We start from the raw sequence: 25,825 nt of genomic DNA, 5'->3' as shown, positions 1-25,825 counted from the left end.
ATCAGAGCAATATATAGGACTACCAGCATCTCAGTGAAAGGAAGAAACTCATTCCCCATCTAATCCATGCTATACAGTCTTACTGGGACTGTTGCCACATCAAAATTCCATTTTTGTCTTTGTCCCAAGTCTGGTTCCAAACCAGCTCGCAACGATAACCTGCCATCAGCCAGCCCCACTGCAGTGCACCCAGACCATGTCTCTGGTGCTCGTTGGCAAAGGCTATGGGCCACTCTAGAACAAATCGTGTCAGCTCAAGCCTTGTGCAACTTTCACCTCAAGAGAGTTCTGCTTATGGACATTGTGTCTGTATATGCATATCCTCACTGGAAAACTACAATGAAAACTGAAATTGAAATTACCAAAAATAGTGTAAATAAGAACTTAGCTTTGTCACTATATTTAAAAAATAACATCAAAACACAATTAAAAAGAAGAATATTAATGAAGTGGACTGAAAACTGCTAACATAGAAAAGGGAAAGAAGTGGAAGAGGATAAATCAGAGGTATGATCATGTCTCTTTAAAATATTTTTAAAATATTAAAACATACTTTGCATAATATTTTTGGTTTGGAATTGCACTTTATATAAATAGTGAACGATGTCCGTAAACAATAATTCCATGTCTGGCTTAGCAAGACACTTCACTCCTGCTGAAAAAGGAAGTGAAAGCATTTGGTGATCTGCTGGCTGAGATATCTACTGCTCTGGTGGCTTAGGTATAACTTTGGATATGGTAATTTTACTCACCACATTCAGTAGCATGATGATGCAAAAGTTGATGCACACTGCAGTCCCTGTAGTTGCAACCTGAGAGTTATTCCTAATTAAAGCCCATTTAAAGGCAGCAAAAGTGCTGACAGTCACAACACGGTAAATAACAATGCCAAAAACAGCAGCAATCACCACACAGATCTAAAGGAAGAAAAAATCAGAGAGAAGAACCTGAAAACTTCCAGTGGAACAGGAGTTACCTTCTCCCTGAAACTCTGAAAATTAAATGAAATTAAAGACTTTAAAAGTGTATTCCTTTTGATTCAAGAGAAAGGTTTCAACATGATGATTTTTCTTCTTGTTGTTTTTATTTCTCATACTGAAAAATATGGTTGAAATAATACTAAAATAACTTCTAGTTTTAAACATTTTGTTGAAAAGGTTCCTCTTAGCATTAATGTGGGAAACAGTATTGCCAGCTCTGGGAATTAGAAATTTTCCTTATCTGCACATGATGTACAAAGGCTAGTCTCAAGCTGATGTTGCAGCTTGATGGTATCATACTTGGGATGGATTTTGTGCTTTGATGGACTTCACACTTCACACAAATGTCTCCATTTGTAAGCACTGCCTCAAAAACAGCCCCGTCAAGCTAGCCTAGCTAGCTGTTCCTTCCTACAGTTCTGGGAAGTTTCTATCTAGAGAAGGTAACCAGGTCAATTGCCCATGTGATTTCTTCTCTGATGAAACTTTCAGCAAATGTGACAGTTAGAATGAGGAAGCCACAGCTGAGCCAGGCTGCTTAGTCACTTAATGTTTCTTACGCAAGAGCTGAGTTGTATCATTCATTACACTGTGAGAATCTATGCTGAGAAATTTCAAGAACTGCTCTAACTTAAAGTTTGGTAAGTGTATATCTCCTCATATAGGTGTAATTAAAAAAAAATATTCTTATCTAAGTGGTCAAAAAAAGTGGAGTTTTTCTAACTTGCTGGAAGCCCATGCTACACCAACAATAAAAATAACTTCAGTGAAAATAATTTTGGACTTGTTTCAAGAGCTGTTATGGGGACAATAATTTGTGGTGCATGCAATTTAGAGCAAGGCTACTCTCTCTGGCACTTTCAGTACGATCTATCACTAGTCTAAGAAGATTAATGACTGAGTTTGCATAGTGTAAAATACTGCCACCCCTCAAGAAAAAAAAAAGGGGGGAAAATACACAAAATATCAGAGTTGTGGGATCAATTCTGAGCACAGACTGCAGTCCTGAGTATGTGACCTCAAGGCCCGAGTCAGGGTGTACAAACACCTGACGTACCAGATCACAGCTCATCTCAATAATGTTCTTGCCTTTCTTGACCTAGATTGTTTTGAACAATTTTGAAGCCATCAGTTTCATACTGTCCTCTGCTCTCACCTACCTGGCTCTCCACAGCTCCTGAGGCTGTACACATCTATAATTTTCTTGTCTCCTGGAAATGCCTTAGTAAATTCCATGCCAGTCTGTTGATTCCAGACCAGCACTGTGTTTTCAAGACTAGCACTACCACACCTGTTGTCATGTGAATAACAGCCCACAACTGCTTCACTGAAATTAGAGGGTGGAGGCGTTTCTGCAGAAATGCGTAAAACTCTCTGTTAGGAGAGATTTTGCTGCTGCTTTTAGTTTTGCACTTTGCGAAGGGGATAAATGCATCATTTTAATCAAGTAACATTGGTTTCTGCCTTTCAACTGCACTAGGAATATGAACTCTCTTTCCTCATCTCCTCAATACACTGAGAAACTAGGTTGTATTAACATCATTAAGCACTCTAGGCATCTAATTTATGTTCTCTGTGAAATTTACTGAGAGCAACTGCTTCTCCTATGGCAACTTTCCCCATCGCTCTCCTCCGTTTACACAAGGAATGCTACCAGTGAGCTAATTCAGTCAACTGAAGTTGGTGCTTGAATGTGATAGTGTCACTATTCCAGCACGTGTCACTGCATACAGTGTCACAGGTGTAGCCTTGAAGGAAGGGGTTAGCTATCTGTGAGACTCAGTGAAGAGTGAACCAGTGTAGGACTTGACAGAAACTCAAGTGATTTGCTATGTAGGTTTTTAACATGCAGAGAGCTTATTTCACTCTCAAACAGTCATATCCAATATTTACCTACTCTACTAGCAGAGATAATGATATTTTGTTCTTTTTCAACTGGTAAATAAATAAAAGTTCTCAAACCATAAAAAATATTCCAGATGCAGAAACGATGAGTCTGCTGCATTTATCTGCAAATGCTTGATAAGGCTCTGGCTTCCCGGATATGGGGTTCATTCGTTCTTTCTTGGAGTACTTGGCTTCAAACTGTGGACGTATTTCCTCCTAAAGAGCAGACAGATAATGTTCACATACAGCATAGCTAGGAAAAACTCTGTAGGAAACTTCAGATCTTTTATCAGACCACCGTTCTGGGGAATTACGTCTTTGAATTCAGCAGCTGGCACAGCTGCTATAAAAGCTGAGCTGGGAAATCAGGTCTCCTTCATGAGAACTAGAATAAATCACTGTACCCATAAAAGTAGTGACTGAAAGTATTTAGCAAAATCCCCAATTAGCTATTCCTCTAAATAATGCTCTGTCAAAACTCTGTGGCTGCAAGACAAATCATTTTAAGTTTGACATGACAGAATCTTTCAGTCTGACATTATCCTATTGATACTGGAAATTTACAACTGAGCAAAAAAAAAACCCCAACAACCAAACCTCCTTTTTCCAAACCTAGTTGCTGTTTGTTAGGTATTAGGTTACATTTCCATTATCAGCAAAAGCTTCTCATAATTTCAAGAAGGTTCCATGGCATCTAACACTGTTCAATTACTTCTAAACAACTTGGACAGTATTATTAGCAGGAGCAACTTTCAGCAGAAGAAATGTCAAAGCCTGCTTTGCCATTAAAAACCATCTCATGAAATGAAACCTGGGGATTACATGGGGAAAGATTTTGTTACATCTGTTTGCAGCATTGCCAGAAGACAGAGTTCACCCTTGGTGCAGGTGACACCTGCAGTAGTGCTACCCCGCTGCGCTAACATGCAGACATCCACCAAAAGCCATGTGTCCTGTGGCACCTCGTTCCAGTCTGGCATCCAGGACACTGTCAGAGGTGAGATAAAGCACCAGCCTTGGAGGATGAACACTCACAAATGCTGGCAGATGTTAGAGCACTGTTTGTAGTGCTCCACTGTATCCTGGAGAGCTGCTCCAGGGTACAACTGGCTACAAGGGAGCAGGCAAGAACCAGCTTATAAATTTCAGTCACATCCAGCCCTTCAACTGCATGTAACTGAACTCTGACTGACTCGAGTTGAAAATGCCCAGACCTTAAATGACTGCATTGAAATAGGTGAATATTAACTGCTCACAAAAGTCTTCAGAATGTGAATAAAGCTGAGATACCCTGAAAGCCTACATCCTTTTTAAAAAATTCCCCTGAAGGGTGGGGAAGGGGGAGAGGGGGAAGAAGTTCATGTCCCATTTTCCTTCCAAGTTTTGAAGATGCTTTCTCAACACATTTAATTTCCAAATTCACACAGCAACCAGGTAGCAAGTTATAAAAACAAATGAAGAGTCCTGTATGCCTATCTGCAATGCCTCTATAACTACTTATGTGCTTGAGGGAACCAGCCCTACATCAGCTATACAAAAAGGCTAAGCATATTTCTATAGAGGCAGGGTTCTTGTTCTTATTCTCTTTTGTCCAAGCTGACCCCACCATACCAGGGCCGAGGGAAGTTGAGCAGACCATAATCTGGCAAAAAGGAACAATGTAAGTTGTATTCCTGTGTGCCCAGGGGCATGAAAAAGGACAGAGTGTGATGGCAGTGAAGCAGGGCTCCTGAGAATTTCATCCTGTAGACTGTGCAAGGGTTCTGCCAGCTGGCTAGTCATAGACCAGAAACCTTTACTTCTCTGCACCCCTCTCTGAGCCAAGATTTGATTTTACAATCTGCAGTGTACGGAACTTCTTATCATATCCTTGTATCCTGTAATCTCCAGCTGATGCAAAATAACGCAAATGCTATTTTTACAGATACTCTAAAAAATTGCATATCTGTCATGACACTTTGTACCTGTTTAATGATACTCTGCAATGCTTGGGCAAGTAAATATTACTGTGTCTGGCTGAGGTTAATGATACAAAGAAGGTGACACTGAAGAAAAAGAAAAAAATATGCTACAAATAGCAACAGAAGCCAGATTTCATCTGGGAGTGCTAGGAACTGCATGCAGTTGGTTTCTTGGGGCATGCCCACCCAAGACGCAGTTGCTCTCCTTGTCTCCCACCTTGCACCCGTTTTACAAGAACAGGAAATCCAGATATGTAGTGTTGAAAGAGCCAGAACACACTCAGTTCATATCCCCAGACTGAGAGGCCTGAACATTGAAGGGGTTGCTGTATGCCTTTCTTGGATGAGAATCTAAAGTGGTGAGGAATTCACAAGGTTGCATAGCTGAATAAGTGCAATTCTCCTTTCCATCGTCTTCATTGTTCCATTTATTTGTGTCTTCATTTAGAACAGGAAGGTGATAACAAAGAGATAGGAAGTCTTATAAATTATGTTTTTTCAGGATTGAATTTGTTGCTAGGAATTAATAAATTTCCTCTGCAACAAAACTTTATTTTTCAATTTGACAATGAAAATTAAGGCAAGCAAAGGCCTGACATATAATGTTAATAAAAATAACAATCTTCATTATTAAAAGCTTGAGATTTAAAATGGTAATTAGAACTCTTTAATCGATGTGTTTGAAATAACTAATAAAAGCAATCAGCTGATTTTGTCTAGTGATAACTGAATGGAAAGCAGAGAGGAAATTTAATTAGCAGCAATTTTATTAGAAAGCAGCACTTCTAAGAGAAAAATTTTCACCTTATGGAGTTGAAATTCTCATTGACTTTTCACTGACATACAACTTCCAAGTGAAGCTCCACAGGATGAATCTTTTCCAACCTACATAAAACAGACTTTTCTCCTTCCTTCTCATTTCTCACACATGAATAATTCCAACTTTTTCTTATGAGAAACCATACCAATTTCTGGAGTATGAAATATGGATTAATGTGAATTGCTTTAGACCAGGTGTTTGTGCTCTAAAAGAGCTACTCTAAATTTCTTTGTGGATTATCTCCTTTTTTTCCCCAAAGCATTTTCTAATCCTTCAACAGGTAAATTATTCAAATAGTCCCATCCTTCCTAGTCCAAGCATATTGTCCTCTATAGCCCAGATATAGAAAAAGAATTTGTAGATTGAAATTTTGAATCTTGATCACCGGTACAAGTATAGCATCCCCAGAAGTAAGTCTCCAAACAAAGCCTGAGGTTTCCAGGTGAAGATTATGGCAGAGTGAAGAGGTGGGCTTTGAACCACAGAGCAGGAAAACGGTCTCCACACTTCATCTGGAGCACCTGCTTCCAAACTGTGTCTTTCTCAGGGGCAAAGTGCAGTTCCAATGGAAAAGTGCAGTGTTAGATACTCAAGCAGAGGAGGCAGTGGCCCGTTGGGCTGACCCTGAAGCTGGGACATGCTTAAGCTGTGCCATAGGTATAGGCACTGGGGGTTGTAGCATCTTCAGAGAAGAAACTTCTGGGAGGCAATCAGGTCCTGCTCTTTGGATCCTACTGAATGATGAACAAAGGAGTAACTGATGCCTCAATTGCCAATGAGCTACTGATGTTCTAACTACCGGATGTACAAATCTTCGAGAAGCAGCCTGCTGAGTTCTTATAAGCATCTTCAACTTCTAATTTGAGAAGGTATGATCTGGAACACTGCTTTTGAAAAAACTTCTACCTTCTACTGTAGAGACCTATAAGACTCTCTCTAGAACTGTATGGAGGTGCACTGAATAGCTCTGGAACAGGTACAATCACCAATACTCCTGACAGAGGCCTTGCTGACGCAGCTTACTGCAAAATCTCTGATGTGAGAATAAAAGACCAGCTGACATCAACAGGAAGCAGATTTCCTCTGAAAGTTACCAATATGCAAATATCATCCTGCAGGCCAAACTGGAATAATCTGCCAGAGAAATATAAATATATCTTATTAAAAAAAAAAAAAAGAAAAAAGAAAAAGAAAATCAGCGAAGTGTCACTTAAGGACAGCCTTATCAGGAAATTCAATATTTGTAAATGAACTGATCATAGAAAGTTCAGGTGGATGGCATTATAAATCAGCATAATCCCAAATCCAGGTGAGTTAAATGGTAAAAGATGAAGATATATAACATCCCAAACTATAAACATCTTCAGATCAGGCTTCCTGGGAAAAACATAAAGAGGATTTCATACTGTACTTTTGTATTTTGTTACTTTAAAGGCTCCTTCTCATTCCAGGGACACAGAGGAAGCTATAATTGTCACTTGGAAATTGGTATAGCTTCTTCTTAGCTGTCATCATTGGCAGTGGTGGCTTCTTTTGCAACTAGCCATGAGAAGACATGATCCCTGCAGGCCAGTCTTGACCACTATGTGAACCTTAGGCAGGACTATCTCAATCCCTTTGTGGCTTGCCAGCATTGGCAAGAGCAGCCTGCTAATCTCAGAAGAGTTGAATCACTATTAGAATATGTCCTATGTAAATGAAGATAGTCCTGAGGTATCACCCAGAACTGACTGAGTATGTGCAGAGATAACAACATTCCTGTTGTTATAAAGAGATCAATTTCCAGTTGTCTAAGTTATTTCTTGTTATGTTCTTGGGTAATTTTCTTAGTAATTAAGCATTTAAAAGAAAATCCAACCAGCAATTCCCCCATTTCATGGCCTCATTGAACTACTTTGCCTTATACAGACAAAAATTCCATAATTCAGAAGTCTGTTTTGCTGCTGGCAAGATTGATAAAAAAGAAAATCTTCCACCAAAGCAACAATGTAGAGGTTCAACTTCACTGAGACCACTGCAGCAGCCTCTTACCATCACTCCAAGAGCTTCTGTAGAGTAAGGAGAGCAGATTTGTAGACACCTATACGTCCAAATCCCACTCAAGGAGCACTTTTTCTTCAACACTCACTGAATCTTACTTTTCTCCTGCATAATAAAACCTTCTAATTCTATTTAGACATGAGTTCTCAGTCCCAAGAGCATGTTATGTTTTTCTGGTGACCACCAGAGGAAAAGATTAAGGCTATTTTCTGCAGTTTAGTTCCTTCCCTAAGGGGATTTCCTCTACCAACACAGAATGAATTAAGTCCTCTCTCTCTCTCAGATAACCAGCACCTAAATGTTCAGAAGTTGGTACAAGCTCAAAAGGCTTTCTTTCCACCAATACCCTCAGTGACAAACTAAAAGAATAGATAAAAGCTCATTTGCCAAAATTCATGGTAACCTGGGCTGTCAAGAATTTCCAGCTTCCAAAATTAAAATGCTTTTCTCCCATAGTCCATTTCTTCCCTGAAATCTCTCAAATTAATTTAGATTTACAAAAGTGTGAAAAAAGAAACATCTGAGGAGAAAAGTGCTTATTTCACAGTTTATAAAGATTTAAAGAATGAACTGAAAATAAATGCAAAATAAAACCACACATTTTCAACCAAATAATTTTGTATTAAAGATTAAGGAGTACATGTTTTTTATACAAACCTCTTCTTCTTCCCAGTCTATCAAGTCCCAATCATAAGCAATTACTGCTCGCCTTCTTTTCCAAAACTCCAGAAAAACAGTGGCTAGGGCAAATAGAAAAAAAAGATGCAAAATCGTTTTTAAGTCAAGAAAATGTTAATGACTATCACAGAACTGTTGAATGAAGCTGTTACATTATTTTAATTTCTTTGCATAAATGAGTTCTTTTGAACAGCAAATCATGCTGATGATCAAAACTGCTTTCAAAAAGCATTGCTTTCTAAGGATTAGCTTGCTTGCTTCAAGTATGATTGAGGCTTTAGAGATTTAATTTAATGCTAAATGAGAATGTTTAATTTCTAACCAACCAAGGCAGGGCTCGCAAAGAATAAAATTGTTCCTGTGAGTCATCACTGCTAGATAAAGCAGATTTCTGATGAAGCTAAAGGTTTCTTGGGGCCATTACACATAAAGGAGTAACCTTCTTTCTTTGAAGACCATTTACATTACAGAGAAACCAGAACTCACAGGAAGCACAGTCCAGTGCATTTGAAAATCTGTAGAATACTACTGGGGAAATGGGAACTTCTGGTTTACACCTTTCTAATCCAATCCCCCTTTTTTTTTTCACACTACGTGAGTTTGTATATGGGATGTGGTATTTACGTCTGCTAAATAAACATTGTGTAGTACAGTCCTTATTGATAGAGTTCAAGATGGAGTAACAGGCCTGCACGTGACTGCTATGGGAAGATGACTGGGAGAAAAATTAGAGAAAGCTGGGAGGTTATATTCACATTCCAAACAGAAGTTAGAACAGTATGGAAATTATAGGGTAAAATACAGTTGCCACTCCCTGGATGGAATGTGATTGGCATGCCTGAAACCTATCCCACCATGAGTCCCCATATATCGAATCTCCAAATTTAAGCACATGCTAAGGGGAGTAGAATGGAGGGTGGAGTAGAATGGAGACAGAGGTCAGGCTGTGATGTAATCCTTGCAGGGAGGGGCACCTGATGGTACTTTGCAGCTGATAAATGGTATAGCATCTGTCAGCCAGGGGAGATAGGAAAAGGTGTCTTGTTGCTGAGACAGCAACTGTGGTGAAATCATTGTCCGTGGATGAACTGGTTTCATTAAAACCTAACTGTAATATTAACACGCATCTCTGTCCCAAAGTTACCCGCCTTCAAGGTATGAGCTCCCCTCACCTATCAATAACAAAGTTGTGTATCACTAGAGCCATTCAAGCTCCACCTAAATGAAAATAAATAGTATAAAAGTAAGTTAAGAATGGGGATAAGTTAGAGAAGACTCCATCATGATTTCTGGGATCGGGGAATGGGCTGAACCTCTCTCCTCCTCCAAAGGAATGTCTGTTGGGTAATAACTGTATTCTATGCTCACTGAATGATCATCTTGAGCTAGGTTTGATTGATCATTAGAGGTTGTCTGGATATTGCTTTGAGTACATTTTTGCAGTCGGCTACTGTCACTGTCAATCTTTGAACTTTAACTTGTCACAATTTTCCACTCACAGTGTGTATATTAATAAAGAGTGTTGCTCCCTAAACTTTGGCATGAGTCTTTTAAGGGCTCTGGCATTTGCCAGCGGTGGGCAACACTCTTGAATAAAAGTGTGAAGACCCAGGAGAGGGTCTTTCTTCTGCCGTTGGTGTGTGCCCCTGAACAAGTCAGTCGAACCATCCTCTGACCCAGTGGGTAGCTCAGTGGAGAGTCACCATAGCAGGACACTGACAGAGAGACCAGGCACAAAGGTATTGGCTTTCCTGGAGCCCTGACAGACCAATCAAATCTAAAGGACTTGAGGAAATTCCCCCTTTCACATGACAACTGTGCTTGCATTTTGTGATGGAAAGAACAATCAAGGAAACAGTAATAACATTATATGCTCATAATCCAAAGATTAATACTCAGCCTGCTTAAAGTTACAGGGGTTTTAAACATTTGTTTTGTGTAAAAGATGTAGAAACTACCTAAAGCTAACACAAATCAATGGGCAGGCTTCCTCTCCCACTGTGAAGTTTGGTTCTTTCCTTTATTGCTCACTGAGAAGCAGCAGACTGATAAGCAGAGAACATAAACCTCTTTGTTCATGAGCTAGCACAGTGTCAGCTCTAACGGTGTCACAATAGTCTGGCAATATATTTCACATCCAATCATAAAAGCATCTCCTTAATGGTCTGTTTGCTCTACTGCAGCATATTGATAAAAATGGGACCTGATACTAAGTACTGGCATCAGTTTGGCAAAAGTTAATTTTCAGGCAGTAAGCATTATGTTTTATTGTACTAGCCAGTGCAGTGAAAGTATACTTAGGAAGTGAACATTACAAGCAGACAAGGTAAGATATCAAAAGCATGTGTAATAAAGCAGATGTTCGGTTTGAAGGCATTTTCATATCTCATGTAATTATTTTTCTGAAAGCTGGAATTATGTTACACCAAGTAACAACCACTTTGATTTTAGTCTAATAGAGAGTCGTGAATCTAATGTTTCTATAAATGTTTGCAATAATTGCAGTATGATTGGTTGTGATCAGCAAAACTAGTAAGTGTTAATGACGTTCCACTGCTGCTGAACCACAACATGGTTCATGCCTTGATTTTTTTTCCTGGCAGAACTGCTTCTCTCCTGTCAGCTCATATTGAATTATTTTGTTCAGGCTACGCAAGTAGTCCTGGACCATTTGGAAACCTAGGCAAAAGAAGCCTGATTGATTTCTATCACTTTGTTCCCATTCCAAAGAGCTGCTGGTAGCAGAACTCCAGTAGGTGTTTGAGTCCCAGCCCTGAAACACAGATAAATCTTTGTTGAACAAAAATACTTCTTTTCTTTCTTGCTTTTCCCTCACCTGGAGTGAGGAATTTATACATATTATGTTTAGCACATTTAGCACTTGTCAGAGTAAGAATGTGAAATTCCTGAAGCTTCATTAGAAAGTTATTTTCTAATCATTAAGTACCAAATATGACGTTCTGTGCAGTGCTGTTTTAGCTTTCACTGTGTTACACTTTTCTCCCTCTGTTCAGGTCAGTATGCAGTTTTCCCTTCCTAGATATTTTAAAATGTGGTATAAATAAACATCTTTGATTGTTTCACTGGGCTACTAAGGTCTTCTAAAAGTACTGCGTTTTCAAATTTCTCTGCTTATTTTCTAACTGTAATTTTAACTACAAATACCCTACACAAACTTCAGCATTCTTTTCTGACTTTGACATTTAACTGGACACAGTTGTATTTTCTCATATGTGTATTTTCCCATTTGTGTAATTCAGATGCTGAGTTTTCTCAAAAAATCCTGCTTGGATTTTTTTTCTCATTGACCTTAGCTTCCAGACCTTTTACTAGCTTTTCCTGTACTATGTTTGTCCTACTTCAGAACTCAACCTTGCAGCTGGGTCCTCACTATCCACTTGTACAAACAGCTGTCTTAACATCATTTCCTCAGATGCTTTTGTAACAAGTTGTGATCTTATCTTGTAATGCAAATGGCCTCTTGTAGGAAATAGCTTTATCCTGACCTTCTCTCAGAAATCCTCTCTCTATTGTATTTCAGAGCACCATTTAAATGTCCATTCTGACTCCTAGAATATATTCTATATACCAGGAGTATTGTTGAAGAACATCCTTAAATTCTATCTCCTCAGAGAGCAGAGCAGTGTCAATGTTTAATGCTAGAGGCAAGATTTTTAGGAAAGCAGTATCTTTTATTAGACTAACACATACAGAAAAATTGTTTCATGTTGGTATTTCCTATTGCTTGAAAGAAGTGTTAAATTCTTCATGTTAGTCCTCCTTTTCCCCTTCCAATTTTGCCTTTCAGTGAATGTTCTAAAGCTACTTCTTTTATCAAAGGAAACATGCTACACAGGAGGAAATTTCAAAAAGGATTTTTCTTGCATCCCTTAGTTCCCCAAAGATGTGTACTTTGGAGAGAGAGAAACTACCACCAGCCTACCCTGTCTTCAGTGTGGCTTTAGAAATGATAAATTTCTGTACTTTGTGATTGAACAGTTACAGAATTTTGCTGTAGAGTTTCAGGAAACATCTAGGCAGTGACAGCTCTGCAATAGGTTTCCCCAGTACCTCAACTGGAAAAGCAAATTCTTCAGTTTCATCTCGCTTTACTGAAACATGCTGGAGACAGCTGAGTGTCAAATTCACCTAGATTTTTAAATTAGAATTACTTTTTCTTTCACTTTAAATGTCAATATTTTTTTTTGAATTAACATCTTTCTCTCATTTTCTGTCTTTGGTAAGAATCTAATTTAGGCAGTAAAAAGAGAGGAACTTTTCCTAGATATGGGAGCTGCTTTATCATCAAGCCAAATATTTCTCAAGGTATACATAAAAAACGAAGTGGAGGTGTTTCTCCCTAGCACAGAAACACAAAATATGATATTGCTTTCCTATTTTTGAAAGCTTTGAAGATCTGGAAAATGTCATGAAGAGAAAATTCTTTTTCGGCTTCTGAGACGATCACATCTCAGTGAGCATCAATGACAATCTGTTCACCAATAAAAATTTTTTTTTAAATGTTAGTGATTACAGGGACTTACTTTTTCCTATAAACCACAAAGATTTATAGCTTCAATCTGTTTGAAAGTGTATTTCCTTTCAAGAGGAGCTTCAATACAGAAAAACTTATACAACCTAATAAGAATTCCTTAAGTGCACTGAAGGGAAACTACCTTTTGTCCTTTGATAAATCAGTTTAAAATGAAAATTTCCTTAAGTCATAAGGCTGCCAGCTATACTTTAGTAAGCATCATATTTCTTTTCTATTTTATCAATTACTTTTACTTCTTTGCTTACACCAGGCAGAAATTAAATAAGTGAGGTGAAGGGTCAATACTTTTTTGAAGGAAAGTGTACTTCTATTCCGGTATCCCCTAGTACACTTAACAACTCCAGTCTTACTTTGATGGGTCTCACTTATGCGTCCCTGAGCTTCAGAGTTCTACAGTCAGGTTCGTTGCTGCTCCACATATCAAGCACCCCCTGCTGGTACTTGTCATGGTAATTCTTCTCTGCAGCCTAGCCACAGCACTTTGCTCATCACTTGGAGATGCATTTTATTTATATTTAAAATGGGAGCAAACCACTTAATTCATCAAATAAAAATGTCTTCAGAGCAAAAGGAAGAGAGCATCATACAGATCACGTCTTTAAGGCAAGACCAATGGCCACACCTGTTTTGAAATTCACAAGAAAATAGCTGAGGCTTCTCTCTCAAGATGGAAGCTTACTAATGGATCTAAAGACAGTGAAAAAAAATACTTTAGATAATAACAAAACAGTGTGTAAACTCTGGCTAAAGAGGTAACACAGTTCTAGCTGGCTTTTTTTTTTTTTCTTTTTCTTTTTCTCTTTTCATGAAAGCACTGCCATAATTATTTAATATGCCAGTGTCTGTCAAACTGATCATCTGTTTTAATAGCCAATACTTTATGTGCTTGCCAGTTGTTTCATGCTGACAGAAAAAAATATTTCCACAATCAAACTGCTATCATTGATTCTTCTCTTCCTCTATGATTTACTGCAATGATTGCAATGCCTGCAGCTGCCAATAGACCCACTGCAGACTAAAAACCCATTTAACACAGGTAGTATGCCAACTAGTAAATACAGTACCAGAAAATCCCTGGAAAGTGTGACTTCCCTATACTTGAATGTTGCTTTAGCCATATCTGCATGGAAAATACCTCCACAGTCTCACTGTTCTCTCCGCAAAGTCTTCTTTAAGGAAGAATGGTTTGTGTGGAGCCAGAGGATTGCCGCATTCCCCAAACCATAACCTACACTCACAGCTCCTGCTGGTGCTGCCCTTCCCCCCCTCTTGGCAGTCAGCTCACAAGCACAGTGTAAGCCAGCAAAAGTGGTGGGGAAAGCTATCACCCCAGCAGCTCCTGTCCTATAGTCTCTTCTCCTCTAGCCCAATCGTCCAGGGGGCAGCTTCTATTGTATTTTTTTCTTATCTCACTCTGGACTTAGGTGCTTTAGATGCTTGAGTGGGTATTGCATTGCTCAGTCCTGGCAGGCTGGTGTGGAGGGTCCCAGAGGGAATAGGTTCTGGGAGTCTGACAGTGATGCTGAAGGAGGGGGCGGAAGGAGAGGCTAACCAGAGAGAGACCTGGTTCCTGTCGGCTAAAAAGAGGAAAGGGAGAGGGACAACAACAATTTGTAGGCAGGAATGTTCAGCCTTCTCAGCCTTTTCAACGACAACAAGCACAAGACAGAACCATGCACGATTACCTCTGTGAGGGACTTTCCTTATCTAGAGCTACTTTTCCTACAGCCCTGGATCTGGGCACTGCTAAGACACAGAAGTCATGCTGTGAGCACAGCTGTTTTCTGAAAGCACTGTTATTGTTAAGGAGGACCGAAAGCACTGTTGCAAAAATTTACACTCCAAGAAAATGCTCACCAGCAGTTAGGAACACTGCCATAAATGTTCAGCAATGCTAACCCATCAATTTTCGTATGTAGAGATGTCCCTGCCTGTACACTGTCTTGGAAATTCTCAACTTCAGTGAATACATGGAGAAAGAGTTTAGAAAAGTTGAGTAAGGATCTAGAAGTTATCTTTAAGGCTTAAAAATTTTTGGTGATTCTTAGCTCTATGTAGCTCTAAAACAAAGATGAAATATCAAACAGAAACAACATCTATATGATCGGTGGATTTTTATTAAATGTGATTTATAATAATTTAATATGATCACTATTATATGAAATGGCATAAATAGGCTTGATTGGTATATGACTTAATTTAATTGGTAACTGAGACAAAACTGGAGTTTTGGAGGAAGGAACTGAGGTAGACAGGTAGGCTAATCTATGTTGTCCTGCTGTCTCTCATGGTGCTTCCTGGATATTTCTTGCGGTTCAGTAAAGAGATCTGCAGTATAAAATCAAGATTATAACAATCACCTGGACACCTTTCCAAAGCAGTTGGAGATGTGTGAGTAAGAACAGGAAAATAATGACTAAATCCAGATAGCTCAAGGAGTTGAATGGTGTTTTTGAGTCACCTCATTGAGCCATTTTCCACAGTTATTAACCTTCTCTCAGAATGGCTTGGTAGCAGCCAAGAGCCTGGGCATGTTTAGGAGTTGCTTGAAATAATTTTCGTGCTGCCAGAAATTACTGATTCCTCTTGCCTTCAATTCTGCCTACATGTCATAGTAGGAAAAATAGTTGAGCCAAAAATAGAACATTTCTATGGGCAAAATTCAACCTCCATGGCAACAGTTAGACCACACTCGGATCAATTTGCTATTCAATGAAATCTTTTGTTTATTTCATTGGAGTTTTGCTTCAACTGCAACCAGCTTACATGGATTTAAATTTTAGTGCCTTTCTGCAAGGTGGGGAAGAAATATGCTACTTCATTTTAATACTGACACCAAACTGACCTGCCCTAAGCTAGGAGAAGCCCTGAGCAGTAATAGAGAGAAGGCCTTAGTACCAATGGATTTAAAAATGGTTAGAAATTCGCACAGAATTATATATATATAAACTACATAGACATTACATAACTGCATGCATGGTTTTGTTCTAATTAAAATTATTATCAAATAAAAACTTGATTCAACCAATTCCATCTTCCTTTTTGCAAAAACAGAAAAGTCTCAAGTCTATATTCTTTTTCATAGTGTCAGAAAAAAAGTGTGCTGGAAGACAAAAAGGCTGATGTTTCATCACATTCTTTAAGAAAAAGATGGTGCAATTAAAATATCAAAATGAAAACTTACCCCACACTGCCATGAAAACAGCAAAAAAGACAGTAGCACCATTGTCAAAAAGGTGGGTTACCTGAGAGATACATTAAAAATGTGATCAATTTATGATAATAAGCATTTATTTTCTATTTTCACCCACTAAAATGAATGTGATCATGAGTTTAGATGGCCTCACAATCCTGAGTATCCTTCCCTTGACATGTGAAACCCACCTGTGAATTGACAGGGCTATTTGACAGCCTGGCCGGTCAAATATTTGACTCCTGCCAACACCAGATATGAGCATCATTTCAGACCCAAAGTGTTAATTTTATGGAGCCATGTACAGAGGATGGATGAGGAGATAAAGACTGATGTCAAGGACACAGTAACACGTAGCTCAAGGACACGACCCTGAGACTGCTGAATCTCTAAGTGCAAATCACATTCAAATGTTTTACAATGCAAACTAAGTATATTGGTGAAAGACAGTGTTAATATTGACTGAACCTGATCTGTCCCTTTAAGACTTTATCTACCCAAGCTCACTAAAGAAAAATGAGAAAGGCAAAATTCATGCTTTCACCAGGAAGCATCTGTATTTGCATAGCCTAAAACATACCTTGGCATAAATGCAGCTGTCTGACAACCTCATGAAGGGGCAGTATTTATCACATATAGGACACATTATGATATCTGTAGCTTGGCAGACTTCTTTACTGGAAAAATAGAGAAGACAAAAATTAATAGCTTCATAACTACAACAATCTGCACAACAATCTGTCTGTATTGATAGGCTTTGCTAATATTCAGTTACTTATTGAACAAAACTGGTCTGTAACCGAAGCCAAGATGTTCATAACTGCATGTGTATAATCAATATTTGTTGACTGTCTAAGACTACAGATTTTACAGTCATAACTGCAGAACGCTGTTCTCCAGGGACAACCTAGCAGCATCTCTTTACAATTTCCAGCTTCTCCCTTGAGTCAGAGTGACCTTTGGTAGGACGAGGGTGAGGATGACTTCAGACAAAATTAGTCTTGTGGCTTAAGTGCACAAAAACTTAAAGACGCAGCATTCAGCAGAAGGTCCAGGGATTTCTTCATCTGAGGAATGCCTTTGTGGTGGATCTTTAAGAAAGGCCTTATAGAGAGTGAAAATTCCCCACTCTTGTGCTGGCTCCTTAAAGAGTAATGAAGAGGTCTACTTTTTTCCTACTTTGTTCTGAGTTGCCAACACCATTAGCAACTGGAACTGGGCAAGAAGCATTTCCTTTCATCCTAATTCAGGAGCATAAAACATGGGAGCATAATTTCATCCTAATTCAGGAGCATAAAACATAAAACATACCCAGTTTGATACTGGGTATCTTATGACAACTACGTAGTCTTTTCTCGACTGTTCATTCAACAGTTCAAAATGAAATAATTAACAGCGTGTAGGAAGATCTCTTAAATTATTTGTAATAACCTACAGTTGCAATTTCTTTATATAAGTTCCCACATTACCTGACTTGGCAGTGGTTCAAAGTGGTGACTCCATACAAAAAGACAAACAATCCAATGAAGGCAGCTGGGAAGAGCATCCCTGTGTACCAGCCTAACCAGGCAAAGTACAGCCCAATTTTCTCACCAAAGTACCGTCTGTTTTAAAACACAACACAGCAAAGTTACCTGCTAATTAGGATAATCTACTTAATCTTGCTCATTAGTAGACAAAACCCCATTTCTATCATATCAGAGGAGTAGATTAAAGAGGAGAGAAAGCCTTCAACTAAGCTTCTAAATGCACACTGAGGGACCTGACTCAGTAATGAACTTTAAACATGAATTTAAAAATTCAATAACCACAGTTTACACTTAGATAAATGGAAACCTCATGAAGGAAACAGTGAGTTACCTTCTTTGTATTTGGGAAATTGATGGTTTGCTTTGATTTTGGCTGTTTGACTTTACTGTCCATATAATTGCACTGAAATAAATTTTATCCCTAAAGCTTGTATAACAGCAAAAATTATTTGAGCTCAAATTAGTTCTAAGAAATCAATTAACCAGAGTTCATTCGCCAATACAGTTTATTTTCATTTGATTATTTATTTTCTTAGCTCAGTTCCTGGAAAACTAATTTAATGATTCTACTGCAGTGGAAAGTGAAGTGTAAGTAAGGTCCATCATCTTGCAATGGTTTAAAGAAAGTCTGAATTGATCCTAATTTATTAGAGATATTGCTCAAAAAACAGCAGTAAAGTAGCCAGAAAGTTCCATTTTGCTACATATTCATTAGCAATTTTCCTCCTCCCACATACAGCCGAACTTTTATTTATGCATTAGAGAAAAGCACACAAAAACCTGCTGAGCTCATCAGCAGAGGAGCAGGCTCATGTATTGTCCTGTGTCTGATTTGTTCACAGTAGGCTGAGATTTTAGGGGATTATTTGCAAGACTGGTTTTGAAGAATGAGGCAAGATGATATGCTTGTGTTTCAGAGACTTTGTAGAAAACTTAAACATGCATGTCCACTCAGTTTGAAAATAGCTGGTGCTGGAAACCCAGTTTCATCCTAATGATGCAACTCCACTCTATCCAGAGAAAAAGTGCAGTGAGCCAGTGCTGCTGTCTCCTCTATGCTACCAGAAAACATCACTGGACAAACTTCCTCAGCGAGAATGGAAAGACCTAGAACTGTCTCTAGCGCTGGGTGCGCTGGAGGACACTTGATCTAGACTGCACAGAAGTAGAAGTTTTCAAGCTGTTATTAAAAACTTTGTGTGTGAGAAATATCTCTCTGGCTCATGCTCAGCTGAAAGATACTGACCTGCAGCGACTATTTTCATTGGAGTTTACCAGGTCTGTATAAGAAGCCATGTATTGTCATTTTGGTTTTATTCTTCTGTCATTCAATAGAGACTCAAATTCACAGGCTAAAGAGGTAGCAAGCTAATGCTAACATGCTCAGTTCTGACAAGGGCAGCAGGTCTGATTGTAAAAAAACACGCTGCAAATGGCTTTTTAAGACCTGACTTAGGAGTGCAAATGAAACCTTTGGCCTGATTTTTTTCCTGACACCTGATTATATTCCTTCCTGACTGAGGATGTCAGTCTGTGACTTCTCCTCCAAAAATGCAAACTCACATTTGAGCTTACTTCCACTAAATATGGATGATCTATATTTCTCCATGTACGTAGTTCAAAGTAGTGAAGTCCACCTCACCTTTACCAAGCTTTGTTTTTTACTTCATGCCCTACACTCAAGGACGAATGCCTCCTCATTCCAATCCTCTAGCTGAGAAGCATTATTGGCAAAAATAGTCTCCTATCCTGTTGAGCCCTTCAGTCTAACAGTGCAAGTCACAGTATCCTTTTTGATCTAGAAATCAAACACCTTCATCCTAGATGAAGATCCAAGCAAAGTTTAGTGTGTGCGTAAAGAAGACTGTCCATGATGGGAAGCAACCCATCTCTGAAAAGTAAGGAAAAGTCATTTGAGATGGGTTTTAAAAATAAATTAAGGATGTTGACATTACATTGATACATCCTGGTTTAAATACGGAGAAACAGCCTCAGTATTCCATTATTGCCCTTTTCAATTCAGCTGGTACTCCACAGGCACAGTCTGTACTACTGTAAATTGCATCAGGATCAACTTAATATATCATGTCTTTTGGCCCCAAAGTTTGCATATTTCTCCTTTTAGTCTTGCTCAGATACCACTCAGTTAAATGCTATGGAAACAAACTATGCCAATCAGAAGGTCTTTGGAGGCCTTCCTAGCTGCCATATTCAGAGCAGTTCCACCTTTATTCCAATAAGTAATTCAGCTAGTCTGGACCATCATGACCCTTGGAGATGAAAAATGTGTAGAGATACCTTTGTCACTCCCTTCAATTTGCCCCAAATTTTTGTTTGAAGAGGAAATTTGTTTATTTTCTTCTGTCACTATGTAAGAACCAGAAATTTCATACAGCTTTCCTCAGTGATGGAGTTCTTTCTGAGGCAGGGTTCAGCAATGTATACAAAGAATTCCAGAGGTTTTTTTTCCAGACTGCATCACTGTGCATTAGATATTCCTAAATTTCACCTGTTATCATTCTGTTCATTTCAAGGCCTTTTTGAAATTTTCCAGCATTGATAACATCTTTGTGTTCTTGTTAACTTTGCAAGTATATTACTATCCAATTTCTCAGATTATTAATATGGACAGAAAAAAATTGTTTGAGTCTTTAATGGTTCTCCCACAGAAAATTTTCTCCACAACCAACCTGAAAAGCAGAGACATAAAAAACCCCCAAGCACCTAACAGAATAATCCATCTCTCCTATCCTTATATATGCTGAACCATCAAAATAATAATAAAAATGTAATTTCAGCTTCTCAGTTGTAAGCTAGCCTGTATACCCTTCAATACCAGTTACTTTTATGGTGAACTGTATATTCCCTCAACCCATTTCAGTGGTAGGACCTATGACTTAATTGGGTCAAGATTTCAATATCAATATTCATCAATAAGGCATGTTTTTGAAAATTATTAAGCTACAAAGTCTGATTTCAGACTTATGAAAAGTGATATTGAATTATCCTATGTTTAAAGACCTTTATTATAGAATATTTTGCTTTCAGCATGCCTAGAAGGAAGTCATGGATCTAGAATATAAACAGATCAGGTCTCAAACTAAGAACCTATCTATTTTCATCAACTCTTCTACAGGTAAGAATGAAAGACCTTTCTACATCACAGAAACAAGAGCTTTCTAGCACGTGTTTTGGACATTTGAAGCTCTTGTGTCAGAAGCAATGGGGTGGGTAGGAAGGCTTGACAGGAGACTGAAAGAGAGTAGTCGGCTTGAAGTCAAGACACTTAATGGAAACATGGAGCAAAATGCAGGTTACTCAGGCATCAGTTTTTGCTTCCAGGTTCATTTAGATAGCTTTACAATCACTTAAAAAACATAGTTTTCTCCCTACATTTTGGTCCTGTGAATTACACACACAAGCAGCAGCAGCAGCAATTTTTGCACAATCAAGAGGGAAGCAGAAATGCACAGAAGTGTGAAGGAAGTGATCCGAGGTCCCCAGGAATCACTGCAACTTTTTCTACCATAGCAAATAAAAATAATGGATGAGTTGTGTTTCTTTCCAGTAATAATCCATTCTAAGGGTCATAAATTACCATGGCAATCTATGGACACTAAATTCCAAGAGATGGATAATTAAAGTCATGGTACCACATCTGTTGACTAATAGGAGCGGCTTTGTAAATTATGCCAAGTTTGTGCCATCATACTGCCACATGTTTCAAAGCAGAGTGGAAGCAGAATCATGCAATTTCCCTCAAATGACTTTTTCTCATTTATTTTTAGTGACTAGTATCTCCAGAAGAGCCAGCTGATGAGATTAAATGATATTTGGCAGTTGCCAAATTGGCAGCACAGGAGATGGAAACCTCATTTTAACATCTAAGGAAAAAATAAAACAGCACAGAAGTATGAACATTTTCACTTACCATTGTGATAGCTTGACTTTAAGATAGAAATAGCACACCTATTAATGACATAATTGTACTATCTAGGTCTAATTTACTTCTTAGCTTTCTAAATCACAATGTCAACTAGCAGCATAAGTTCTGCCTAGATGTCTGTGGAATAATCGACATCCTGTACAGATGAAAACACTACAGCCTTCAAGCACAATCCCACATAACCCTTGTTATGGGGGGAAAAAAAGATTTTCCTGCTGTAGAACTGGCTCTGAAAAAAGCTTCTTCTTAAAGTGTGCCTGCTGAGATGCTTCCAAGTGAAATGAACAGCCGGTCTTGCTGGTGTCATCAGTTCTTCAAGGAAAAGTCACCAGCTCAATAGACATGTGAACTGCTGAGAGTGGCAGTAGACATGGAAGATTCATTCACGGATGCTGGATTACTCACATTTCCTCAGCTCCTCCCAAATCTTCAAATCCTCTGAAAACTCAGCAGGAGCTGAGGAAATGTGAGTAAGCCAGCATCTGTGAAGTGAGAAGAAAAAGGCATCCCCTTCTCTTTTTTGTCACCCTTCTTCAGTGAATTCATCACAGCTGTGGAGGTGTTCCAGGCAGCAAATGGCAGGCTGGGCTGGGGCTGTAGCTTTGGATCTCACTGCTTCCCCCACCCCTCTCCTCTTTGGGTAAACACTTACTCTCATGAACAGCAGAACATTCTTGACCTCATCTAGGGAGTCTATAGCAATTGCCCTTTTAAAAAAAAAATAGATTTTGAAAACTCTATCTGATGAAAAAATAAAACTTTAAAAATCTTAAACTTTAAACTCAGGCTATGCAAGAAGGCTGCTATCAAGGTCTAGAATAATCATATATTTCCTATTCTGTTACCATTTATTCTCATACTTTAAAAAACTTTACAGATGCCTGATCACCAAATTAAACCAAATGCTATGTATTGCCTCAAGAGCACTTTCACAAACAAGAATTGATGAAGAGCAGCAGCCTTGACCACTACGGACAAATGATTATAAAACTCTATAGAGATACGTTGTTTGTACTGTGATAATAATATGTTGTTGCGTACTGGGAAATTGAAAGCAAAAAACCCCCTTCAGTGTAACCGTTGACTCCTCCATAAATCAGCAATTTCTATTGTGTAATTTGACAAAAATTCCATATTTCTATCCAGTGTATTAAAAAAAAAGCTTTTGGGATTAAATTATGAGATTCAATAAATTATTTTGTAAAGCATTAAAAAATTACATGACTCAGCAAAACTTTTAATTGTATTTCTTGATTAACTTTTTATCCATGGATATGGAACTCTGTTTTATGAAATAGATAGCTTTTATATGGCCTTAATGACTAACACCATCTGTCTCCAGGGCTACCCTCTACAAATCTTTCATCTGGAAACAATTTTGAGAATAAATAAGAGCAAAGTTTTCTATTAGTTACAGGACTTATGAAAGAGGAAATTATTAAGCTGGACCAATTGCATGTTGTAGATGACTCTTCCTGATAGCCAATGTATCTTCAGTGCTTCTGATACATCTGAAGACTTTATTAATAGGCTCTTGTAGCTCTGTATTCCTCTCTTCAAGTAGAAAAAGCCCATTACTGTCCAATAATAGTTCTGCCAGCACCATCAGTAAAGGCTCTGATTATATATGCTCGCTCTCTATGCATAAGAAATATGTAATTCTCTATTAGTCCATACAAGGCTATTTGAAAACTTAATTTAAAAGAACTTGGAATCACATCTCAGCTTTCTCAGTGTTTTTTCTTTGCAGACTACTTTCAAGATGAATATAAATCTGGACAGTGGCGATGTAGCTGGTCTGAGTTAAAGGGCACTGATACAAAGGAGACTTCCACCACTAGTGCTGCTGAACAGAGTAGTACACTCAGCAACTGTAAGCTCAGCTCTGTGCCATTTGTAAGCATCATGAAACTTCATCCAGAGCTCATTCTGTGGTTGTTTTTTGGAAAAAGAAGATCTAGTTGGTGAGAGCCTATCTTTCACCAAAGCCATGCTCCAAGGAGCAAGAATTCCTCCTGTGGACAGATGTCTAATCAAGTATATCCAGACCCCACAGATTTCTGTCTCCCTTTTTTTTCTCTCTCAAATAGCCTGTAAACACTTCATTGCAAATGACAGTGTCAGGAAACTCTGGAAGCAAACCTTTTGCTTTTAGGTCTTTCTACAAACTCCACTATAAATATTTCTTTGGATGTAGTGTCACCATGAACTAAATGGTTTCCCATTACTTCAGGATCAGTTTTTAAAAACCACATGAATCAACTGAGCTTTTCATAGTTTTGTCAGAAGTGAAACAACCTGTGCTCAAAGCATCTACAATGTGACATAGCAAAAGCAGGTAAGTCTTACCTTACAAGATCCAGTGGCTGGTATTTATACCACACTCCCCAGGAAGCCCAGCACTCATACAGCAGGTGTCTGTGGTTTTCTGCTCCGTGGGTTTTTATTGAATTCTTACTTCTGTAACTTCCCTAAAATACAAATCTGGACATTAATGAATAACAGCAGTAAAAAAGAACATTTAAGAAATCTCCCTTATTAGCAGTATGGATAATAGAATTTATGCAAACTCCATACTTGGGCTCCAAAAACTAAATATGGCATTAAAGTATATCAACTGATGTCACTAAGACTTGAGTTTATTCTTCCTAAGAAATATATAGTAAATTATATTCTTGTCATAGACTATAAACGCAAAGAAAATCCTTGGGGAATCTCAAAAAACCCCACAGAGTGTGGTGGTTTTCCGCTCTGAAAACGCACTGATATATGAACTCAAACGGTTTTTACAGAATAGATTCAGAAAAACTCTCTCTACTCATCTCTTTTTGCAAGACAATACCCCTAATTTTTCCCCAAGGAAAAAAGCATTGCTAAATGGAAGCATGTCACAGGCCAACATTAATAAGATTGAGGATAAATAATTAAACAATTAAGAATTCATTTTGTGAGAAACATCTGTTCAAAAAGAAAAAAATTAGCAAAATACCTCATGAAGAGGAAATGCAGCTTCATAGGAGCCGTTGCTGAGCAATCGATTCAGACCTAAGAATCAAAAGTATTAAATTATTTACCAATAGGAGCAGAAAAAATTGCTAAGTGAAAAGCAAAACACATTATCATAAACTGGCTAAATGAAGATTGAAGCCAACTGACAGTACATGATACATGTAGAAAAATTGATCCTCTATAGATTTTGGTAACTAAGATATAATACAAAGAAAGACCTGTTAAAATATTAATCAGAATCTATAATTTATTTTGCTAGAGTCTTAAAGATTCATTTGCCAAATCCATCTTTAGTGTAACTTTGGTGAAATCGGAGTCCTCACACCAGGTTTAAAGTTTGACCTTATAGAATAGATTCTAACAAAGCTATTTAGATGAAAGGCAGCATATCTTGGGAGCTAAAAACTTCAGGGAAGGTCTTGACATTTTTCAATTGCAGACTACTAAAGCAACAGAAACCCTGAATTTCCAAATGATAACTTTTTAAAACGTGTTCAGCTTATGTCTTAGGAAAGTTTCTGGACAGACAGAAAGGAACAAAACAAGCTGCTGCAGTACAAGACCAGAAAATAAACAGGAACCTGAACCAAAATCATTCCTATGTGGCACTAAAAAGTAAGCATACAACCCACTCACTCAGTCCTTGTCCCTCTTTAATGAGAGCCTCGAGAAATAATGTCTGCTGAGATTTTGGTGCTTTTCACTTGGAAAGTCACCAAAATAGGACTGAACTGTTACCGGGCAATGCAAAACATAATATCCACACTAAGGACCTGAAGGTATTTGAACCCTATTGACCAAGAGGCATACAGTCTTCATTCCTTTCTTAATTCACAGGGGACAGATAGCAGCAAGAACACAGCAATGAGAAGTATTAAGTCAACATGAATAACACTTTCAGTGGTAGCATCAGTATCTGCTTAGCAGAATATGCTTTCTTCCAGTGTCTCTGTCAGAAAAATAAAACTTGTACAGCTGAGATGGGCGTTGCTCTGCCCAGTGATCAATGCAAGGTTGTGTTCTTTATAGATATAGCACACGTTGACATATGAGGGAGATTGGGATCTTGAGGTAGGCAGGGACTGCTGGTGTTTGGGCTAGAAGCAACATCAATAGCAATAGCCCCTCTGCTCAGGGCTATTGCTGCCCTCATTCCAGCAGCTGAGAAAGAAAGAAAAAAGTGAAGTTCTGGGATATTTCACTTCCTGTTCAGGAAAGGTGAGGTTT

General features: G+C 38.3%; 1 protein-coding gene across 1 annotated transcript in view; it reads right to left on the bottom strand.

The window, feature by feature from the left end:
- The window catches only part of LOC136289536 (anoctamin-4), a 65,721-nt gene that overhangs the window by 26,447 nt on the left and 13,449 nt on the right, over nt 1–25,825 (bottom strand). The window contains exons 4-11 of the mRNA XM_066183461.1: nt 24,579–24,634; nt 23,939–24,060; nt 17,584–17,718; nt 16,695–16,791; nt 16,106–16,166; nt 8,346–8,428; nt 2,943–3,083; nt 753–917 (exon numbers count right to left, since the gene is read on the bottom strand). Of these exons, the coding sequence (XP_066039558.1) occupies nt 753–917; nt 2,943–3,083; nt 8,346–8,428; nt 16,106–16,166; nt 16,695–16,791; nt 17,584–17,718; nt 23,939–24,060; nt 24,579–24,634 (860 nt within the window). The remainder of the gene's footprint in view (nt 1–752; nt 918–2,942; nt 3,084–8,345; nt 8,429–16,105; nt 16,167–16,694; nt 16,792–17,583; nt 17,719–23,938; nt 24,061–24,578; nt 24,635–25,825) is intronic.

This window comes from Chamaea fasciata, unplaced genomic scaffold (genome assembly GCF_029207755.1).
Source record: "Chamaea fasciata isolate MVZ Bird 193981 ecotype frontalis unplaced genomic scaffold, bChaFas1.0.hap1 SCAF_5, whole genome shotgun sequence".
Classification (NCBI taxonomy): Eukaryota; Metazoa; Chordata; class Aves; order Passeriformes; family Sylviidae; genus Chamaea; species Chamaea fasciata.
This window is presented reverse-complemented; position numbering and strand designations above follow the sequence as displayed.